At 43.1% G+C, this 22,774-nt stretch overlaps 1 protein-coding gene across 1 annotated transcript in view; it reads right to left on the bottom strand.

Annotated features, from left to right (window-relative positions):
- The window catches only part of STAB2 (stabilin 2), an 87,747-nt gene that overhangs the window by 36,102 nt on the left and 28,871 nt on the right, over positions 1 to 22,774 (bottom strand). The window contains exons 17-36 of the mRNA XM_069807455.1: positions 22,242 to 22,322; positions 21,113 to 21,265; positions 17,667 to 17,729; positions 16,756 to 16,839; positions 15,404 to 15,490; positions 14,778 to 14,889; positions 13,336 to 13,516; positions 12,209 to 12,302; positions 11,833 to 11,991; positions 11,348 to 11,443; positions 10,490 to 10,585; positions 9,446 to 9,493; positions 6,981 to 7,117; positions 6,507 to 6,621; positions 5,499 to 5,576; positions 5,226 to 5,318; positions 5,004 to 5,111; positions 2,799 to 2,930; positions 1,585 to 1,710; positions 125 to 181 (exon numbers count right to left, since the gene is read on the bottom strand). Of these exons, the coding sequence (XP_069663556.1) occupies positions 125 to 181; positions 1,585 to 1,710; positions 2,799 to 2,930; positions 5,004 to 5,111; positions 5,226 to 5,318; positions 5,499 to 5,576; positions 6,507 to 6,621; positions 6,981 to 7,117; positions 9,446 to 9,493; positions 10,490 to 10,585; positions 11,348 to 11,443; positions 11,833 to 11,991; positions 12,209 to 12,302; positions 13,336 to 13,516; positions 14,778 to 14,889; positions 15,404 to 15,490; positions 16,756 to 16,839; positions 17,667 to 17,729; positions 21,113 to 21,265; positions 22,242 to 22,322 (2,100 nt within the window). The remainder of the gene's footprint in view (positions 1 to 124; positions 182 to 1,584; positions 1,711 to 2,798; positions 2,931 to 5,003; positions 5,112 to 5,225; positions 5,319 to 5,498; positions 5,577 to 6,506; positions 6,622 to 6,980; positions 7,118 to 9,445; positions 9,494 to 10,489; positions 10,586 to 11,347; positions 11,444 to 11,832; positions 11,992 to 12,208; positions 12,303 to 13,335; positions 13,517 to 14,777; positions 14,890 to 15,403; positions 15,491 to 16,755; positions 16,840 to 17,666; positions 17,730 to 21,112; positions 21,266 to 22,241; positions 22,323 to 22,774) is intronic.

The following is a 22,774-nucleotide window of genomic DNA, read 5'->3' on the forward strand; positions in this document are numbered from 1 at the left end:
TGTAGCAGGCTGAAGTAACTATGATAACTTTTGTTGAAACTGAGGCAATTATATTAAAACCAGGATTGAATGCATCTATGCTTAGTTTTGATTAAAAAAATAGCACTAACGATAAAATACTTACTATTTCTTTTGTTCCTGGGGGACAGCTTGATGGCTGCGAACAAATTCTGCACTTTTCCTTAAGCAGCACAAATGGGAGGTAGTTAGTAGACTGTATAGAGCTCCAGACAGGTTGTTTAATAGAAAATGCATAGTTTGCAGCTATATTTCTAAACCTAGCCCTCAGGGTGCATAATCAGGATAATCCTTTTGGTAAAGGTGGCGAGGGTAGCCAGACTGCTCAGCAAGGAAGAACATCCCTACCAGTGGGTCTGTAGGGACACCCCAGGGGAAGCCTTCTCCCAGGGGGAAGGAGAAGGAAAGCTCTTTTGGATATTTCTCTTTGCTCTTCTAAAGCAATGCTTCCCAAAGGCCTCCCCATCAAAAGCACAATAAGAGGCAAATCTTGAACTTGGACACAGTTTGCCTGTGGTGCACAGGCAGCTTGGAAATGGAAGATTCTCTGTGTGTGTATGTCCTATGTTATATATATGTGTGTGTGCGACTCATTTGCACATTTAAGGTCAGTTTCTGCAAAATGCTTAGATACGTGTTGTACCTAGTACACAATGTTTAATATTATTCTTGTATAGCTAACTATGCCCTTACTTTTAGCAGGGCTTAAAGGAATGTTTAAGTATGTTGCTGCATTTGAACATAGCAGGGAAAATAATTTTCCATGGGAAAACAAAGGACCATGTGCAAAGAACCTGACTGAGCAAAGCTGGGGAAAGACTTCAGTGAAATATACTCAAATATGGGACTGTATCCCAAGGAAAAGAATTAAGCTACAGAAGTTCATGCCTGTTAAATTTGCTTTAACTGAAGCACAAGTGTTATTTTGTCTTCCTTGACTGGTTTGTTGCATGCCCCATAAACAGGGACATAAGCTGCCTGTTTGCTGTCCTGTTTGACTCGGGAGAAAAGACAAAGGGAACATATGTCTGGCAGTTTGAGGAAACCACATCTTATTCTTTAGAGGAATGTAAAACCATTTGTATTTCGTATGTAAAAGGAACTAAACGGGGAGAATGCTTTACTCGGAGGGCAGGAGGAGTTCATGTGTATGGGCAGTGGTAATCTATACCTGGAATGAAAAGAAACATTTTTCCTCACTAAAAATATTTTATTTTCCTTTTTTTTTTTTCTTTTTTTTTTGCTTTCTGTATGCTTTATAAACAAGTGGTCTGGCTAAGAAGATGCATTAGAGTAGTGCATTGCTATAATTTTCTGACGATTACAGCTCAGAAATTGCTTATTCCTGTGCTATTCTAATTATATTTTACCCAGGCTGTCAGTACACCAATTGCAGCATCAAAGCAGTCATAATAGATGCTAAAACTCTGGTAGGAATACCTTTTGCTGAAAATGCATGCATTCCTTACTGGGAAATAGTGTCATGTATTCTGAACATTTTAGCTGTGTTTGGCTATAGATCTCTCTGATGGGCCTTTAAACATATATACGAACAGAACCACTTACGGTGATCACGGTATCATTAATATCACATCTGTTCTTCTGGATTTCCAGGACTTTTCCCAATCCATGAATAATTCCTTTATCTGTTGCAACATTTGTATAACTTATAGGAGCATCGTTTATGAATAGCTGCAAAAGAAATGCCATCAGTTAGAAAGCAGCAGAGCTGTTTGGTAGCTATATGGCAACTAGAGCAGTAGCAAGTGAAAGGAGGAGCAACCTACAAGCCTTGCTTAGGGAAAACCGAAGAATGCAGTTAACTTCAAGCACTTGCTCACATCCCAGTTGCATTTAAGAGCTTCACTGGACTGGAGGGCATGAGATGTCATGCAGCCTGTTGAAGTTTCTTAGCAATAGGATTTGGCAGAGCAGCTTTTTCCACTGTGGGGTGTAAAGGTTTTGAAGAAGGAGCCTAAAGTAAGCCAAGAGCTGGGTTTGCTGTCTGGGGAGGGATGATGGGCTTCAGGGAAGCCCTCCCAGCAGCTGCTCCTTCAAGGAGGGCTTTCATCATCTCACTGCTACCCCACGCTCCCATCGTGCCCACACCAACAACAGCCCCACAAGCAGACGCTTTTCCAAGGCTCTGCTGCGGGCAGAGCAAACAACAGGGCTGAAACTGCTTTGGTGAGAAGTTTCTGTCTTCCTTTGCCTGTGCCCAGAGGGAGCTCTGGGCCGGAGGAGGAGGAGGAGGAGGACCAAGTTCTTTTCCCAGCTGTGCCACTGAATTGGGTGTGTCACTTAAACTTGCTTTGCCTGACTTTCCCATGAGTGGTGTTGAAAGGCAATTCATATTTGTTGCCAAACGCTTCGAGCTCGTAAGGTTGAAAGTGGAGTAAATCCACAGAAAATAGAATTAATGTTTTATAATTGAAGGCAGATTTTTGTAATAGCTCTTGGAAGTCAGATTAATGACTGCTTTGCAATGCAGGCTTGTAGCTGCTGGAGATGCATGTTCACCACAATAGCTTCTAAAATGCAATGCTAAATGTGAACAGTATAACCGAAATTAAATTCGATCAAAGATCCCTTCAAGGGTGACTTTGAATTAAGCAGGTCTGAGAAAGGCATTGCATTTGAGTGACAACTTTTGTGCTGTTGCATCCTAGAAGCTAATGTGGGGTGCACTGCTCCTTTTGACTGCATGTTAGTTTAATTTTGAAGCTGGATTCGTAAAAAGCAGGAAACCTGTTTCTCCAAGCAAGTGCAGACAACATTACCTGGCCGTTGTGGAGAAAGAACCCAACCTGGTAGGAGAACCCCAGCATGGTCTCCCTGTGCATGCCGTTGTGCAGGTTGTTCTTCAGCAGCTTCTCATCCAGCACAATGTGATAGCGGACTTGGCTTTCGTCCTGCAAACACAATTAAACTCAGAGTTACGTAACAAAGCATGAAAAGTTATTAGGGATAGCTTTTCCCACAGGGTATAAGCCAAATATAGATTGCCTGAATTTAAGGAGAAGCTTCTCCAGCTAGCAGGTTATTTCCCATTTCCTATGGTGGAGAGTCTGCATTCCTGTCGTAATGAAACTTTTATTGACCATGGGGATGGTCAATCCTCGCTCTTCCACTCCTTCAAAGTGTGTGAAAGCATGAAGCAACCCCAGGCTGCAAGATCTGTGACGTTGCCTGGCTTTGCCCATAGGGTGAAATAGTGGTCTTTACATCTCTTAGGGTGGGACCCACTCTATTTTGATTTCCACGGATTTGAAAAAGAAATATTTGCAGGCAAGAAGGTGGGAATTAAGATAGAGCTAATCTCCAGCAGTGTCCAACCCTATTTAATCCTCCCAACTTGGATGCTTTGGAGGAAAAGTTAAGTCTGTCTCATCCATCTTCATTTCTGTCTTTAATCACCAGCAGAGTGAGAACAAAACCTTGATTCATCAAGGCCAAGAAATGGGGTCTCTTCCCTGTGCCGAGCTCTCCCCTCTGCGGCAGAGTTCTCCCAAGGTGTTGGTTTCATGAAGAGAATAAGGCTTAGGCAGGCTTAACCTTACAGCTGTTTTCTGATTTTCTTTGTCAGATTGCCACACCAGGCAAGGTTGGGAGGATGGAAGAAAGACAGAAGAAACATTGCTAAGTAGTGGAAATGGAAAGGATTTCTCTGTGTGTGTAACCTGAGTCCAATGGGATTGATGTCCTATGTGTCTCTCAAAGTTTGTTAGAAATGCTTCTTACAGTGATGTGGAAATGACGATATCGTGTCACAAAACAACTAAAATAGCGTTCAAAAGTCATTTGAGCAGATGTAACTTAATCATGTATGAATTCTTCCGGTGAGGCAGCAAGCGGGACTTTTGCCGTGGGTCTGCCGGTTGGTGGTAAATGTTTTGGGACGAATCACTTGAACCTTGTGCTCCTCAGCTTCCTGGTCATAAATGGAGACCATGAAAGCAGGGACAGAGTGCGGCAGAGTAAATATTTATGGAAGAGGCAGAGAAGTATTAATGTCATTGAGCAAGTGATGGGCGAAGCTTCCTCTGCAAGGTGTGGCTCTCGATATGTGCATTCGATAAAGCTGTTTCAAACTGGAGCAAGTATGAAGAAAGGCGCTGGGATGACGCAGGAAACGGTTAGCTTATCTTGGGAGGAGACTGACAGGATCGAGGAGGCTGTTTGGCCTCGTAAATACGTCAGGGTGCAAATGCCAGAGAAAGTTGTTTCAGCTAAAGCATGTTCTTGGCATAAGAATAAAGGACTATAAACTGGCCAGAGGTGTACTGTCAAAATAATATAAACTAGCTCTGGGCAGGAGGACTGAGGTCGGCAGGGGAGGTGGGATGGACACGTTTGCGCTGGTGGGAGGAACTGGTGGCCAGGTCAGGCATGGTCCTGGTGTGGGGCTCCTGGGAGTGGGCATCGGCAATGGGGTTTTTTTTAGGAAATTTTTGTGAGCCCTGGGACTGGCCAATGGTGCTTGTAAACTGGGATTAGAAATGGTCTGCAGAAAGTGGCCAGGCAATAGCGTTCCTGCAGGAGTGACAGGGCAAGCATCTGGACAGTTTTAAGAAAGAGTCAGAATATTTTGTGGCATTATTAATGGTGGGGGTGCTAGTGATGACAAGGGACTGGACTTGTTCACCTAGGAAACTCATTTCTTTGTTATTCCTGGTCATTCTTGTACTGATCTTTGCAAAAACAAGAGCAACGAAAAAAGGTCTACTGATGAAACATCTTGGATATTATCAGCATGGTTTTAATCTAGAGAATGACAAAACCCATAATAGCTAAGCTCTTCCAGCAAGCCAGGAAAATATAGGTGGATCCATCCCTCATCACCGTCTCTGGTGTTAAAAACAAAACCAAACTTACTGGATTTCTGGAAAACAAATGCCTCTTCCTATTTCTCTGGCCTCTCAATCCATCCACTTAAAACCGAGATGAGATACTGAGTTAAGACAAGTCTTGTGAGTAATACATACCAGAGTAGCAGGCTTTTTATCCCTTAGGTAATTTTCGATGGCATCATTATTTGGGGCAAAGACTGTGTACGTGTTTGCAGCTTCTATTTCATTTGCCAGGCTGTATTGCTGTTGTGAAAACACATAAAAACAAATTAGAATGACCACCGATAGTCTGATACCAGTCCAAATGCAAACAAAGCAGAGAACTGCTTCTGTTCTTAAAACGATGTGAAAGCTTACAATAATGTAGCCCCTGAAAATGGAGTAATCGGGCATTTGCTCCAGGCGGGCCAGCAGCCTCGGCATGACGGTGCTGCGGAGGGGGGTCAGGACCTGCAAAGGGAGCAGATACCCCGCGTCAGCGCATGTGCTGTGGTTGCACCTGCGAGGATCAGATGCAGGACAAAATGCTGTTCTGTGCAAATACTTTTTTTTTTTTTTTTCCAAGAGCTGTTAATTATTTTCCAATGTTTGTGGCGCAGAGGAACAACTCCTCCCTATAGGGTCGTATACCTTATCAATAACGTGTATGATCCCATTTGTGGATGCGATGTCACCAGCCACGATATGAGCACCCTCGAGGGTGAGGTTCTGAAAGAGGGAGAGGAGAGAGGGTTTGCTTTTGCGTCGCAGTGATGCTGTTTTCCCAGTGGTTCGTGCTGTGGATTTCCCCACCCTCCCAAACGCTTGCCTGGGGCTCCACCACAGCTCCGCTCGCACCAGAGGATGGGTTACCCTCAGGAGAGGTGACTTTGGGACTCTCTGCTGTTCCCAGTGTGCAGACTGGCAAAGCCGTGGGGTTTTTTGCGCTGGGGTGGTGACTCGGGGTAGGTGTGCTTACATCCCCCCCGCAGCAGGATGAGCTCCTGTGCCAATTCACGCCCTCCTGTTCTTGTGCAGCCTTGGAGGACCCCTTTTATGATTTTCCCTGGTGGTGGGAACTTCTCCCTCCCTTAATGGGGATGAAGTGCTTAAATGCCATATGTATTTCCAGAAAATCCTCCTCAGGACATGGAGTGCTAATAAAAAGGCTGAGGGGGAAGGGCTGTTAGTTGTAGTTATTTACAATTACAAATATCTTTGGGTTGTTTGGGACTATCAAGTTGCACATGTGGACATGTCTGCAGTATCACTGCTTCCTCCTACCTTCCCAGTTCCCTAAAATAAATTACTGGGTTTTCCTGATGCTCTTTGTCTTAAATTAGTTCACACAGGCTGCTCCAGGCAGGGACTGTGCTTCCACTTGGCTACAAGACTGTTCAGCATTTGCAGCAGCTACTGGGACATCAGGAATAAATAATACTGTGGGCAAATTTCAGTTAGGTAAAGTGGTGGAGAAAATCAAGTTAATGTTTCTCCCAGAGGGCCCAATATAATTGATCTATTCCTTTAATTTTATGACATGGTCTTTTTAAAATACAGATACACGATGTCTGTGTGGTTTTGTAATACAAGAAAGTTGGCGGCAGTGATGGTCAGGGTTTGGTGTATGATACCACAGTAGTCTGCAGGTCATCTCACCCCATTTTCTTTAGACAAGTGTAGGAAGTTGCTCTGTAGAGATGTTGGCAGCATGTCAGAGGTTGATAAATTCTGGAAATCGGCAAAGCTGTAAGCTCCTGTCAATACATGATACCTAAAGGAAAATAACTGGATTTGAAGGTTTTGCATTTCCCGCCCCCTCCCCCCCCCGATAAATATGCTTAGTGTGTCTAAAACTGTGGTTCAAAGCAGGAATTGTTTGTACAATACCTAGTTCAGCTATGTTCTAATCTTAGCTTGGCCTTTAAATGTTTCTGACATAATACAAATAATGCCTTTGTTTTCAGTGGTGTTGCTACAGAGATTTATACCACTGTAACTAGAAGGGGGATCCTATGTCCCTCCCTTAAAATTATAATAGCTGTCTTGCTCTAGTGGCTTCAAACCAAAGGCTTGTTTGGCATAAAAAGCAATTCATTAAAAAAATCCCCAAACGCCAAACCATTAACGTACTTCAGTAGAGTTGGGATGTTACTCTTTGACATCCAAAAGGCTTTCTCATCTTCATCCATGTTTTCAATTGCTTGGAGAGAAGGCACAAGGACAGTTAGGTTTGAGGTGGTGGACAACACTGAGTTTATCTCAGCCTCCTGCATGAAAGTAAAGAGGGGAAAATAATTCATCTTAAGGACGATCTATAAATAGCAGCCGGTGACTTTTTAGCAAAGTGGAATATGTGACGTGCTTTGTGACCAGCCTGGAGAGGAAAAACTATTATACTGAGCAATGACTTGAACAAAACTACTTAGACCTGTACAAAAATGGTAAACGAGGGGCTATTTTTTACAGAATAGATTGTCAGCATTTAAAGGGCAGAAGCAATGTTTAGGTCAGAACTGTTTTTTATTATGAAATACTTAAGCCTCCCACAAAAGTTAGTCTGTCTCATGGATTCTGTTTTATGCACTTGAATGTTAAAAAAAAAAAAAATATCATGGTGATAAATACTAGTGGTTACTGATAACTTCAAGTAACCTGCTCTTACAGAGCACTCCGCGCTATTTAATAGATAGAAGGATTATGAACCGTGAAATAAGAAACCTACATGACACAATGTTCCCATTTGGAATAAGGCTATTTAACATGGCTGGGATTTTTCAAGATGTCCAATGGATATCTATGCCCACTAGCACTGCAGTGGGGCTTGCTGCTGACAGCTCTAATTTTAGATGGGCATGTAGGCTCTGTAGTGTGCATGGGCTGATTCATCTTCCATATGTTGATCTGCCTTAAGGATGGAGAGAGCCTCCACTGGAGAGGATTCTTCTAGTTGCGTGGATTTTTTTGTGGGGTAGAAAAAGGAGAGCTAAAGATTTGAATGTGATCTTGCTGAAGATGTGGTTCTCCAAACTTTTCACAGGCTCCACAACTTGCCATTTTTGATACTGCAAAACTTGAGGGAGCAATATGAGCTTGGGTTCTACTTTTTGCATCTGGTATGCTGCCTGGAAGCTGGCTTGTTTTGGATAGTCCTTCAATACCCATACTGGGTTTTAAGTCAAGAAGGGATTCGGCTCCCTTAAATAGCTGGGAATTTTGTCTCTGTTAAGACCATCTATCTTTTTAGCTATCATCACTGTCGCCTTCCAAATATTTAAACATAGAAATAGCAACAGACTTTCCTCTCTCATCCTTCCTGACTAGCAAGAAAAAAATTTGGTTATAAAAAGTGGTAAACATCACATTCCTGCTCAAGTATGAAGTTAAAAACTACACCTATTTAGCTCATGTTTGTAGCTACCATTATTTAATTTAAGGGGAACCATTTCTCTGAAGTGTAGCAGAAACTTCCACATCCCTGTTTTAATATATTATACAGAACCTGTATTTTTCCCTCCTGTTTCATTATCTAAAGAGCACATTAGCAGGTGAGCAGCCTCTCCTATTGTGCTGATTTCTTTAACCTCATTAGTTTCTCTGTACAGTGTCCAGTGCTGCAATCTGAGCCCTGGTTTAAATTAGCCACACTGGCCCCTCTGCTAAGCAGCTCCCTGAGGTCCCTGTTGCAATTGCGTGCTTTAATGATCCCCAAGCCGTCTAACTTTGAAAAGCATGAAAGCAGCTAATACGCTGTGACTTCTGCTTCTGATGCTATTCATTAACATACCACTGTTCCTTTCTGTTTGCCATGTATTTGCGCTATACTTCTTATATTTAGGTTTTAAGCTTTTTGGGAGAAAATGGTTCTGGTCTTTATTCGTACGGTTCCAACCACAGTGGGGTAGGACCTCTCATTAGTAACAGATGATAGCATGTGAAAATAAAAAGTAGATTGTGACAATCAATCTATCTAGAACTTTTTTTTTTTAATCTAACTTGGTGTTTCTTCCCTAATCTGGAGCCAAACAAGCTAATCTCTTCCTTCATTTTCTGCACCTCAGTCAAGCCCGCACAGACCGAGTTTTTTCCTCCTTGCTTGCTGCGTGGCAGCAGCACGCTGACCAGCTGTACGGTTGCATTTTCCTGCTCCAGGGCACAGTGAAAATGAGAAAATGGGCATTGCCTTCCCTCTCCACTTGCTTGTGGTTTTATTGCACAAGAGGAGGGGGCATATTCCAGCTCTACTTGTACCCTGCTGCTGGTCATCTGGACTACAGTGTATTTATGTACAGAGCTAGTCGTGGCTTATGCAGCCCCCTGCCTCCGAAAGTGGGCTTGTAACTAGCTCTTCTGCTTGTGGAGCTTCCTTACTTGCCTGAATTTGGGATCAGAATTTGGTTTTCAGGCAGAAATAAGGAACCAGATGATCAGCCCTGCCGTGACAGGTGGGAGAGGCACTCCGATGCCTCTCCAGAGCTTGGGCCTCTGCTCTGGGATGGGAACATTGCTGTGAGGTTCCCGTTTTGTAAAGGCTACAAGGCTCATGTATTTCTGCAGACTTGAACATACTAAAAAAATCAACCATGAAGTGTACTTACATTAATCCATTGGTTAAATGCAGCTGCTTCTGATAGAGTAGATAACTCCTGATTGGAAAGAGAAAGAGCAATGAGTATGTAAGCTATAATTAGCTGTACCAAAGTACTCTTGCTGTAGCTTGTGGTGTAACCCACTGTGTCTGGCCTGGCTGATGTGACATGGAGGAGGAGGTTTTCAGTTTATGTGAAAAGGGAGGACATTCATGTTTTTCTAGTACTGATGCTTTCTGTAATGGGAACGGTGAGTTACCAACTCTTGAAAATCAGGCCATCTATTGCTTAAGTGCATTAAGTGTACCTGACCTTGGTATGTAACATGTACTGACCCCAGGCTAACTGTAAATTTTCTGGGAATCTAAACCTAAATCTTTTCTTAACTGCATGCAAAATCAATAGAAAGAAGGTATGTTGTTTTGGTTGGTATTTGTACAGCGTCTTGCACATCATGCTGCAAGTGGAGAACCTTTATTCTGCCACAGTACTTAGAACTGAGATAGATGAGGATATGAGCAGGGATGGCAGATAGTGCTAAGAGCTATGTAAGATTATTGCCGATGGCTGGGACAGCTGACACTTTCATTTTTCCTATCCTGTTAAATGCATATTTATGTCATCAATTTAGTTGTTTTGGTTTTATTTGCCTGCGGGTCAGCATGGTTCGTTTTAACATGATACATTGACAGTTTCCACTGACATAGACCTCAAGGCAGAACTTCAGAAGAGCTGGGTGCTCGCTGTTCCCAGCTGGGAGGTGAGTGCTTAGCACTTCTGCAGGTTAGGCCCCTGGGGCTGGCATTTTTCAATTTGTCTTAAGAAAGAAATATGCTTGGATCCCTTAGGCCCCTTTCCAAGCTATGTTTTTAAACACAACAGTTCACTTCTATCAGGCAAGTGTCTCCAGTTGGAACACTGTTTGCAGATAGCGCTGGTGGGCATCATATTTTTCTAACTGTTTATAATGGCTTTGCTATTTCTCTGGTTAAGATCCAGTGTGAGAACTGTGCAGTAGGTCCTGTGCTCAGAGGAGATGACCATCTTACTTACATCTGCAGCATTTCCATAGCATATTCTACCGTCTCCTTCATAGCCCTTTGGGCACACACATTCCCAGCCGCCAGAAGAATCAAACTGACAAGTTGCCTTTGAACCAGAAAGAGAAAATTCATCAAATACTCAAGAGCAAGGATGGCCTGTAAAGCCCCTTACTGAAACCCATTCACATACAAACATAAACTTCACAGAGGATCTTCTTACCATCTTCCATGGATGTCCTCACTCTCCTGTAGGACAAACTCCACGAGCTGAGGGCACTAACACCCTCACCTGCCCGCCATGCACTATGTCTATAGGAATCTAAACCCTTGCTCCACCCTCTGGTACTTCCCTACATAAACTCGGCCCTGTTCCTTCACGCGACTATGGCAGATCCATCCCCTGCCCCCCGATGCTCTTTGCTTTAGCTCTGTCCTTGTGTCCTGCCTGAGGCTGGTGCGGCTCTTGCAGACACTACAGAGCCTGCAGGTCTGCTGAACACATGCAGCTACTGATAAAGCTGATAGATACCTGCGTGGAGATGTGTGACTTGGGTAAACATCCCAATAAGCTAGCGCGTCCAAATTGTAATTGCTGGTAGAGAAGCAGCATGTATTTATTCAGCCTCGAGATAGTCCTTCTGTACAGGCAGAATTGGAAGCAGCCCTTTGCAGTCTGTCCTTAGTGCACGTACCATACTGACATGCTTCACATAGCATTTTTGGTGCTTGTAGCACTGCTTGGAAAGCTTTGTTCCAACTCAAACAGCAGTTGCAGGCTTGAAATGGCAAGGAAATTCTATGGTGTGCGCAGGAGGCGAGTTGTGATATGTATCTGAACACTTTGTTCAGGGAATGATTAATTACTCACCAGATGATGGCATTTTCCATTTTGTTCCAGGCATGAGTTTATGGGTGTGCATTCAATTCCATTCCCCCGAAATCCATCCTTACACTTGCAGTCATTCTGTCGTTTCAATAAAACACGACAATTCATTAAAATGATTAAAATAGTGTGCATATTCTAGACGTGGTGAATTAGTCTGTGTTTCTGCATAGCTCCATTTACTTCAGTGGAATGACACTGATTAATATCTCCAGAAGACCTTTATACCTAACATCTACTAATGCACTTACTAAGAAGTATTTGCTGCCAGAACACCACCACGTAGGAGGGAGGGAGCACTGGGATGGGAACCGAAGGAGACCGCTTTGGGTAGAGAGCACTGTGTGGAAATAACCTTGTGGCTGGGAGGGAGAGGAGTATTTGGGGAAGAAAACAGGGTAGGAAGCACCAGCAGAGCAAAATGGGTGAGGACTAGTGCCGAAGGTGGCCGCGAATGTGAGAGGACATACCTGACCTGGCCCAACATATATGCAGGTGGCATTTTCGTGGCACCCTGCGGCGGTGGGCAGCAGGCAGTTGTTGATGGCTGAGCAGTCCCTTCCATCGCCTGTCCATCCTGCCTGGCAAACGCACGTGTGTTCTCCTGGGCCCACCCGAATGCACTCGGCCTGGAGGGGATGCAGAGGCATCTGTTCAGGACACTTAGGTGGCATCTGGCTTTAGGCGTGAGGCTTGTCTAAGCAATAGTGATGCTGCTGTCTGGGGAAAGAGCTTGAAACCGCAGTGAAATTTGTGACTCTTAGTCCTGCAAAAGTTTCTGGCCAAACCTTCCTTACTGCTTGCTTTTCGATGATGTCAGGCTCTGTGGGAAAAGCACGTACTTACATTGATATTGCAGCCACCTGGGTTTAAAGCAGCACAAGGATCAACTTTGCTGCAGCTCACGCCATCTCCCTCGTAGCCAGGTTTGCAAACACAGCTGTAGAGACAAGAGGAGGAGAGAGGTGTTAGAAGGGATAGGTCAGGTGTAAAGTGAAGCGATTTGTTTTCCACTGTAACATGCTCTTTATATGCAGATTAAAACTGGTAACCTTGGATTCATGGTGCAAGTAACCTAAGTGCATACGTTATGGGTTTTTTTTCCAAAATATTGGCTGGGTTAATTAAATCAAATCAGCAATCTATTCTCTGGGTGTGAGGTGGGGAGTGAAATTAATTCTGTGCTGATGTGATCTTTACAAAGGTGAGGTAATAGCTCTAAATTAATTATGAGCTGGGGTTGCTCTTTCTTTCAGTGACACAGAAGATAGCTCTCTCCCTGAAATGCATGCAAGACAGCGAGCCCCCCTGTTTCCCTGGGTTGTCCCCCACCGAGATTAACCTATATTGGAGGGAATTTCTTAAGGACTCGTGTTATGCAGCATCCCCCATCCTTCTTTCAGTGGTGACTCATTACGAATACACTGCGGCAAGAGGCGAACTTGCTGCCTGTGAAGGTGAGTGTGAGGGAAGCGCAAGGCAGCTGTAGCAGTAACAGAGTTTTGTGACCACTCATGTCGGGACTGGAGAGCCTGTGCTGAACTCTGCGATGTGATGGCACGCAAATCTTGCCTAAGCTGACCGGAGTGAGCTATCTATCCTCAAACTGCTTGAGAATGTCATTGTTTTTCAGCAAGGCTCAAACTCCTAATTCACTAAGGGGATGGTTAGAAATAAGAGATTCCTAAGAGCCTTTGTAGTTGTTGGTAGGAAGGCTGCCTTCCTACCAAGGGTTGGATCCGTATGCATCCGTCTTATCAGTGTTAAATATAAGGTACAGAATAGGGTATTGAGAACTCTTAATTACTATCTTGCAACTCAAGGTTGATGCGGTACATGCTCATGCTTATTTGCTGCATAGCAGTATTTTAGTGGCTGACGGTTGTGTACTGCTACAAGGCGCTGTTTTGATCAAGCAAATGGGAAAGAGCTGCAGTATAGTTAATATTAATTAATGCAAGTTACTGACTTACCTCACCGCACCGTCGCTAAGCTGACAGTCTGCATGTGCATGGCAGAACAGTAGGGAGGGCTTGCAGGGAACAATCTGCTTATCGCAGAGTTTCCCCGTGTATCCACTTCTGCATGATCCGGGAAGACAGTTCCCATTGCTGTCTATTCGGTTGTCACACTTCCCATAAATGCAGAGGCACTCTACCAGAGATGATAAATTACAATGTGCAATTCCATAGTGGTAAAAGGCATCTATCCTTACGCAGCTTTTCTTATGAATCAGGTCCCCCCTTTTTTTCCCAGAATCTAAACTTTTTTATTTTTAAAGTCTCACTTTATTGGGGGACTTATTTATTTATCATATGCATGTCTTTTCAAGTGTGTTTTATGGGTAACTATTTAAAATCCATTGTGTCTTTATAGTGCACTTATCTATCAATGAATTTCAAAGTACTTCAGAGAAGTAGGAGCAAAATACTATGTCCTAGGCTATTAAGGCTAAAGTTATTTTATTGCACAACCTTGGCATACCTTCAGTGATATGGAAAGCCTTTTAATACTGAGTCCACAATCCTATAAATTGCACAATGCTAGGCTAGTACAGAGAGCAGCAGCAGAGACCTACCAGCACTTTGCTGGGGCTGGGCTCATTAGTGCTGCTGGGAGGCACAGCAATGTGCTCAAAGGACATAGTAGGTGAACCTTCTAGAATCCCAAGAAGTGCCAGGGGTGACTAGTTAAGCTAACATGTACTGCTTTGGCGGGACTGGAGCTTAGGCAATACCACCTTTTCTTATGGAATTTGTCTCTCAGTTTTTGTCCATGTACCTCTGAACCTTGAATTGAGCTGTGCTTCATGAATGACGGGCTGTTTCATAGCAAAAAAGACTAAAAATGATTTTGTAGATGGGGGAATATAATTTGATGTTGTATATTCTGTAGACTCTCAAATGTAGGATGGTTTGACATAGCGGGATTCTATCTGTCAGTATATAGAAGATGACTGCTAGAACTATAAGCTATTCAATAGATCAGAAATTATTTGGTAAGGACGGTTATTAAGTGGTCCTAAACACAATCTGTTTATAGATCTAGTTGTTCTTAGGTTACATATGTTTGTCATTGCAGGCAGAATCTGTTGTGGGCAATACCAGATGGGAATGGAATAGCAAAGATTTTCTTTTCAGTTACTTATGTGAGGGAGACAGAAATTAAAAGAACGATGAATTAGTATAAAGCAAGCTATGGCCCCTGCAGAAAGCCCAATTAAGTCAGTGGGCAGATTTTCACTGACTCTGGGCTTGTGATGTATCCCTTTGAAATAAGAAATGAAGTACCCCAGAGACATCTTGCTCATCGTCACAGAGACTGTTTAGTGAGCAGTTAACTCCTACTATAATGTTACTAGGGTCCAAAAGAAACAGCCCGTGCTCTTACGCTGAGGCAGTACGGCTGTACTTACCTTTGTCACACCGAGGTCCGTATTTGCCAGGGTCTGAGCAGAACTGACAGTGTGAGCCTTGAAATGCCTCAGCACAAACACAGGTCCCATTTCCATCCAGACCATCCATGCACTGGGATATGGAAGAGACATGATTTCTATTTATGAATTGAAATAAACCTTTATCCTTCCCCCAGAGAAGAGACTGTATGCCTGTCCATATTATGACTGTGACTGCCAGGAAGAACCTCAGCTTTGATGAAGAAGGTGCTTCAAAGCAAAAGCTGTCCTTGTGCAGGTACTTTCCTGCTGTGTATTCTACCTTCCTTTGCAATTTTAAAGTGAGAATAGTGAGCTGGGTCATTATCCTGTGCTGTGCAAAGTAAAAGTATCAGAGTGGGTCACCCAGCCGCAGCCTTGCCTGTGTGTTGGAACCACAGAAACCTGCAATTTGGACATCTGAGAGGAGACCGATTCATTTTTCCCTCCTCCGTATAACTGAACCTGAAATTCACTGGACATAAATGGCAGGTGCAGCTCTTGTGGAGCCTACACTCCTGTTGTGCAGAAGTGTTTGAGGGGCTTTTGGGACACAGCCTGTCCCTCCCAGCACGGGAGCGCAGGGTGTTGCTGGATGCTCTGCTTACCTGTCCGTTTCCTGAGCAGGGTTTGGAGAAACCTCCCGGACACGGACTGCAGTCGGGGCCAAAGAAGCCTTTGCAACACTTTGGTTCCTGTGAAATAAAGCAAATATCCTCTTTTCCAGTGCTTTAGTGGGGAGGCAGTGCACAAAAGACAATTCTCCATCGTGTTTTGGCCCTCTGGCAGAAGCCTGTAGAGGTAGCTGGCTCTTAAAAGGCTTGTGTTGAACCAGAGCCACCTCTGCAATGGCCATCTTAAAACCAGGAGGTGCATCCCCCTGAGAGGGGATGCACAGGCTGCCAGATCCTTCCCTTGCTCTTATCAGACTCATCAGAGCTAGAAATCCCTGTCCTGTCACCAGTTACGAGCGTGCCTGTGTGTGTCTGCTCGTATTGTGTGCACTCTCGTGTTTGCCAGGGGGAGTGCGGTGCAATTCAGAGGCCGGCAGTCTCCTTTGCATCTGAGATCAGGAACTCGAAGATGTGTTTCACCCCAGGGAGATGCTGTGAAAGCTAGACGTGCCTCCTTGATCTTCCTCCTTCCCCTCTGCACCAGTGTGGGATTTAGCCACTACACAGCCCTAAATGTTTTTCTCAGCTGCATCTTTTGTTTTATTCATGAACTGGCTGCTCGATCCATTTATTTATCAAGAGCACAGAAAGTGCATTAGAAAAAAAACGCTCATTTACCTGTGATTCAGGGAAATAGGGATTAGAAAAAGGCTCCCAAAGCTTACGGATTTGTAGACTTCTCTTTAAGTTACTTAATGGTGGTCGTGAAATGCAGAAGCCTATTTAGGAGCCCCAGGAGCCAGAAAGGTTTAAGTACTTCTCAGGAACTAACGACTTCTGCGAGGACTAGACTTGCCAAGCAGAGCAAATGGAACATGGTTCTTGGGAGCGTTTCCCATTTATTGTTACCCAATATTGTGTGAAGTCCTGGGACAGGAGGGGCTGGGACCAGGGGGGACCAAGCTGTCCTGTTCTTTGTGGGTGAAGCTCTATGGGGCAGCAACAACATTTGGGCTTGGAGTCTTATGCGGAAACTCCTGAGTTACAGAGTAAGAGAGGGTTGTCAATAATGTATGGCAGCTAAAAAACCTCACTGGAGGTGCTGGTGTGAGCGTGCGTCATGGAGAGGAGTTATTTCGGGTAGTAAAAAGATACTGGCAAAAATGTACCTGGTATTTTGTGCCAAGGTTTACAGTAGCTCCTCTCAACCCCCTGTAGAAGGGTATGGAAACTACATGGACATCTCCAAATGTCTCTCAGCTTCAAAAGGAAAGTTCACAGTGCAAAAGACAACACTTTGGCAAACCTTTATGTACATTTCACCTCAAGGAACTGTAATTCTGTACCTTTACTGTTATATTGCAGGATCTAGCACAGCCAGTTTTTTGAAAGGTTGGGCCTTCAATAATGCACCTCCGTTTTGAGAAAGGCTGGAACATGCACAAAATGGAAACATTAGTATTTCTAGGCAACACACGCTTCTGTGATACAGTCTTAATATTGCAATATAATTTAACTGGAGAACAGAAAGCACCTTGCTATAGTGTTGTATTTAAAAAATTTATTAAATTATGTACTTTTTCATAACATCAACTTTCTTTTCATTGTTACTGAATAACGGCATATAGGTTATTGCTGAATATGGCATATAGGACTAACTACCAGTGAATTTTTATAACATGGGGAATAAAATTCCCGTGGTGGCTAGACATGAGTTTTTTATGTGGAGAAACATGCAGCCAGATTTACATCTCTTAGATGCCAAGCAGGTGGGAGATTCCCAATCCTTTCTGAAGCTGCTTCTGCAGACAGTTACTTCTGGGATGATGCTTAATCAAAAGGAAATTTTTAATAGGGGTGAGGTCTATTTTACAGGTATCCCTCTTCTATTTTTCGTTTACTAACTCTCAAAGCATAATCATAGTAGTTCTCATTCCTCACCTCTCTCTTCTGCCAAAGCCTATCTGAAATAGATGTTACTTTACCTGGGAAAAGAGTCAGAGCTTCTATGAAGTCTATGAGGGACCTTGCAACGGCAAACAAAATAATGCTGACATTACCTGATGCCTCAATCATTTCCAAAAAGAGACTAAAGTACTGCCTATATTTGTATTTTTACGCAGTCTCCTGTATTCGTATCTGGTTCTTTTGCTCACAATATTGGGAGAGCAGTAATAAACATACGGGGACCATATGGCGACCCCTTCACTCTATGCATTTTGTACAACTGCAGAATCTGGCAGGAAATGTCACTTACGATGGGCTTTGAATCTGGCGGACAGGGAGCCAATGCATGTGATAAACAACTTGTACAGACACCCTAGATGGAAACAATAAGGATAGTCATTTGAAAAGGCATTATACCAACTACTGAAATGCATACTTATGGATGATATGCCCTGTAAATTTTAAGTACGTCTGTTCTATGACTGTTACAGCATCGATCTGGAACCAAACAGCTGCATTAGGGCTATATCTGCTGGCTCTGATTTTTGCTGAGTGGCTGTTCATTTCCACCTTCCTCTTTTTATCTTCATTTGTCCTTCCCCCACTCCTTTCTTTTAAAGAACTGGAAGCTTCCTAAACAAAAGATAAGCATGGGCACAAATGCACTAGCATCCTTTGCTCAGCCAAGTATAATATATTAACTAATGTCCGAGCGTCTTGTGGAGTCTGCACACTTATCTTCTATAAGAATTTTTTATTTCTTCCTAGGAAGAACACAAATTAGTTGAGTCTCGTATATGGACAGCATGAACAGAAATTTGTCTTGTGTATAGGCGGTGAAGAGAAAAATATTCTTTGTTTCCATGTCGTAGATCCTGTACTCCACTATGATCCAGCAGTATATAGCTATTTTTATGTCTTCACCTTTTGGTTGTCTTTGCCTACTAGCTACTTTATCACCATGTGGTGGTGACAGAGACTGGCAATTACAGCACTGAGGAGATATAAACTCCAGTGGCAGTTTTAAAGGTGAGTCCTCTGACAGACCTAACATGCAATAACTTCAGGGAGGTTGAGCCTTTTAGTGTCTGGATATGGAGTCTGTCACAGAATCATAGAATAATTTGGGTTGGAAGGGACCTTTAAAGGTCCTCTAGTCCAACCCCCCTGTCACGGGCAGGGACATCTTCAACTAGATCAGGGTGCTCAGAGCCCCGTCCAACCTGACCTTGAATGTTTCCAGAGATGGGGCATCTACCACCTCTCTGGGCAGCCTGTTCCAGTGTTTCACCCCCCTCATTGTAAAATATCTAGTCTAAATCTACCCTCTTCTAGTTTAAAACCTAAAAGGGCAACAGGGCCTACTAAAAAGTCTGTCCCCATCTTTCTTTTAAGCCTCCTTTAGGTACTGGCAGGCTGCTATAATGTCTCCCTGGAGCCTTCTCCTCTCCAGGCTGAACAACCCCAACTCTCTCAGCCTGTCCTCATAGGAGAGGTTCTCCATCTGTTAAAGCTGCGTTGCTCGTGACTGCTAATGTCTTGTGTTTCAACCAAGTTCAAATAACTCCTAGAGCTGGCATCTGATGTTTTACTTCACTGTGTTTCATAATCAGCGGACAGGTGACCATGAACCTGAATTATGTCATTTTTTCCACTGGAGCCGTGGGGCAAGAATCGGGTACTAGTTTGGATTTAGTAGTCCCTCACATTGTACAGCACTTAAAGGAATGAAGGACCAGACTTTCAAAAACATTTTGGCATCATATAGTTGAGGTACAAATGCCACTACTACATTTTAAAGGTCTGTGGGTCAGGCATGTTTTGACAAATACATTTGGGTATTATAAAAGCTCTTTGATAAGCTGTGTAGGCGTGGCTGAAGTTGACTGAGACTCTTAGCTTTGTTTGCGCTTCTGAAAAATCCTGCAAGTGCCTCTTTGCTCCTTTAGAACTTAAAAATCTGGCTGATGGCTGTGGAATGTGTTTCCCGCTGTTGGCATTGCTCTCCCTGCTGCTCAGTGTCACCCATTTGCTCCCTTTCCCACCTGGGATGGTCTCAGCCGTTGACGTGGACCTGCTCCCTCCTTTTCCTGAGGACAGGAGTCCTGTCTCTCTCCTCTGCCACATGGCAGTGGGGGGACACAAAAATGTGTCTGCACTTCCACGCAAGGTCCGATCTGCCCATTTTCAGCAGCGGATTAAGACAGTATCTTTTCACCAAAGTGTCTGAAGCATAGACGTATATTCCCTTTCACCAAGTCTGCTGTGGGACTGATGACCTCTGGGAGGAGGTGGAGCAAGATATTGAGTCCTGCAGCTATTACCAGCGTTCAGGTACAGTTACATGGCTATGTACGTGTTAGCATAATGGTTTAATCTTTAGGGATTTACAGTACTTTGTAGGTGTGTACAACTGCCAGTTCCTACAAGGTTTGTCACTTTTCACTGGTACCGCAAGTAGTATTTACAAGGTGGCATTGCTCTTGTTTTCCAAGAGTGGTGAAGATGCACGATGGCAGGTAAGAACAGCAAAGCCGCTGCTCCCTCTGGTATTCTCCTTGGTAGCTGTACTCTGCTTAAAGCTTTGGATATTAAACTATATTTCAAACTATGCATGAAGCTTTCAAAGCTGACAAAAGTTCCTGACTTCAGTTTGGGGAATAATTTTTGTGATGGATGCTATTTGTTTTGTCTTTAATTTTTTCATCGTGTTGCTTTAGGATTGATTGAAGTCAGACATAGTTTGTAGGTAGGTTCCTGGTAGGGAATTCAAATCACTGGAGTGTAATTTGAATTTGTAAAGTGTTGATCGCTTCTTGTATTGGAGATTGCGGCTCAGTGCTGTGCCTGGTTTATGATTGTATTGCACATTCGGCACTTTGTAGTTACTGCCAGAAGCAGTAGTTCTTCAGTGCCAGCTCTTGTGTTTTCTTCATTAAATTTTGATGCTGTCCAGCTCTGCTGGGAGCCTCTTTCAAGGCTGTAGTTCTGGAGTGTTGTAAATTAAGATAGTAAATGTTTTGCATTACTCTGCCGGAACTGTTACTGGTCCAGATATGTGCTTGAACGTGGTCCAGTAACAGCTCATTGGAGCCACGCTTACAGCAAACTAAATCTCGGTCTGATAGTCAGGCTTCTTCCCAGAAGTAGTATCTGAATGTTACAGAGCATAAAAGTCTGTACTGTGTTACCAAACTGAACAAGGTATATCGAAATCCACCCTTTGAAATATGAAACAATTCTGTAATACCTAGTTGGAAGAAAACTGGAAGAAAGCAGGGCTAGGGGAAATTGTGGCTTCTGAAAATAACATATTTCTAATATATTAATATAAAATTAATTATTATGTTTAACTATAACATTTTAACTCACTGGTTCCTTTCCCTTCGTATTTAGTAGAAATGAAAATACTGATCTGAAGTAGTTTCCCTGGGAACTTGACATTGCTTACCATGTACTTGTATGCACAGGTGGGATTCAGGAACTGGAGGAAAATGTTTAACTGGAGAGACAACATATTTAAAAGGGCTAGTGCAAGAACTAGATGTGTTTAAAGTGGTATAGGACGTGCTCATACGAGTTCCCTCTTTGCAAATTACTTGTATTTGTGCAATACTGCTGGCCAGGTGGCTGTATGTCATTGATATATTAATTTCCAAAAATACCCCCCTTTTTATCAGAGAAAGCAGTAAAGAGGGAGCTGGGGTGCATTACATAGAGCAGTTAAGAGCTGTTGGTTTGTCGTGATTCTCTTACCATTGCAACTTGACTTCTTGTCTCGTCACACCGATGTGGGAGAATTGGAACAATTGTGGGTGGGATAAGGACTCCTGCAAGAGTATAAATGCGACCATTTTTTGCAGCAATATCTGTTTCTTCCATTTCTTCTCCACTCACCAAGACTTGTCCCTATGAAGCAATAAATTATTATTTATAATAAAATTTTCATAGCTTCTCAATTGCTGATAATTTAATTTCAAGACTTTCTAGTCATACTTCTTTTTAATTGCTATCTATTTTTATTATGCTTGTTTTATGCAAGAAGCATGCATATGTTGTGCATTTTCTTGGATATTGGTCTACAACACGGTACCTAAAATTTTCCTCTTAATCTGCACTGTTAGCCTGTGGAACTGGTGACTAAAAGACTGACCAAAATGGGAGGACTACTGATTACTCCAGGCACTGATTTCAGTGGACATAAGCATGCTTTGGTCCTCTCTCTGACAAAGGGGGGGAAAAGTGAGACAGAATCTGTGATCTATCCAAATTCACAGGAGGGGGAAAAAAAAGTATTCTTTCTGCATTTACTTATGCAACTGCTCTGCCTTTACAAGAATTTTCAAAGAGGCATCTCTCTTCTAGAATGTTCATATTTGCCTAAAATATGCAAAGAACAGAAGATAGTTCAACATATCAGATAAGTTTGGCTTAGCAAAAGTACCGACAAATTAACACCTTTAAAAAAAGTGTTCATGAAGTTCATCAGGATCAGAGGCTATAGCATTAACAGGAATGAAAGAATATCTGTGCACTGAGAAGTGTTCAAAATAACCAAAATATGTAAATGAATGATTTAAAGTATTTTAAATGATTTTTTTTTTAAACTAGGCAGAGCATAAATGAGGATCATTCCTGGACTGGGGCTACTCATAAGAAAAAAGAACCTGCAGGCTGTCCGTACATACCAGTCATTTGCTCTGCATCCTTTATAATACTAATTTCTAACAGTCGGTAGGAATGGCAAGTTGAAAATTTCTGCCTCATTATAGCACAAAATTCCTCTTCTAATGTCCCCCCTCCTCGCTTTTTTATTCCCCCTGCATGCAAACAGTTGCCTAGATCAGAGAGAGCTGTTCACACGTGAAAGCTGCCTTTGACTTACAGTGCTGGTCCTGTTAAAGTAAATGAACTGCTTTGCTGTGCTTCTGATGTGCTCTATTGAGGCAAGGCTGGCAATCTCTAGCTGAAATGAATATAAATTGATTGAAAGAAATGTAATATCATTATGCTTTTCAAAGCCAGATGGATTTCACAAGAAAGACCACCTTTCTCTTTAGGGGGAGCAAATTCACCCTATTAGCTACGTGGCCAGCCTCACATTGACTAACCCGCTTGTGTAACAAAGTTGAAGTGATTAAATTTTGAGGGAGCTTGCTGGTTGCTGCATGTGAAGAACTTGTTGCCCAAAAGGATATTAATTTTTCTCCTAATTACAGCAACCAGCCTTAGTGAAGTTATCACCTCTCCCTAAAATTAGCCCTGTTCCCATCCCTAGACCATTGTGGAAATGGTGGTGCTGATACCCCGTGAAGGGACACATGGATCTCATGGCTCTGCTCCCTCTGATCCTGTGCTGGGAGCGACCTCCACCTTGGATGCGGCGAGCAGGGCCTTTCCCTAAGGATATGAGCATTT

Source organism: Haliaeetus albicilla, chromosome 19, assembly GCF_947461875.1.
Source record: "Haliaeetus albicilla chromosome 19, bHalAlb1.1, whole genome shotgun sequence".
In the NCBI taxonomy this organism is placed as follows: Eukaryota; Metazoa; Chordata; class Aves; order Accipitriformes; family Accipitridae; genus Haliaeetus; species Haliaeetus albicilla.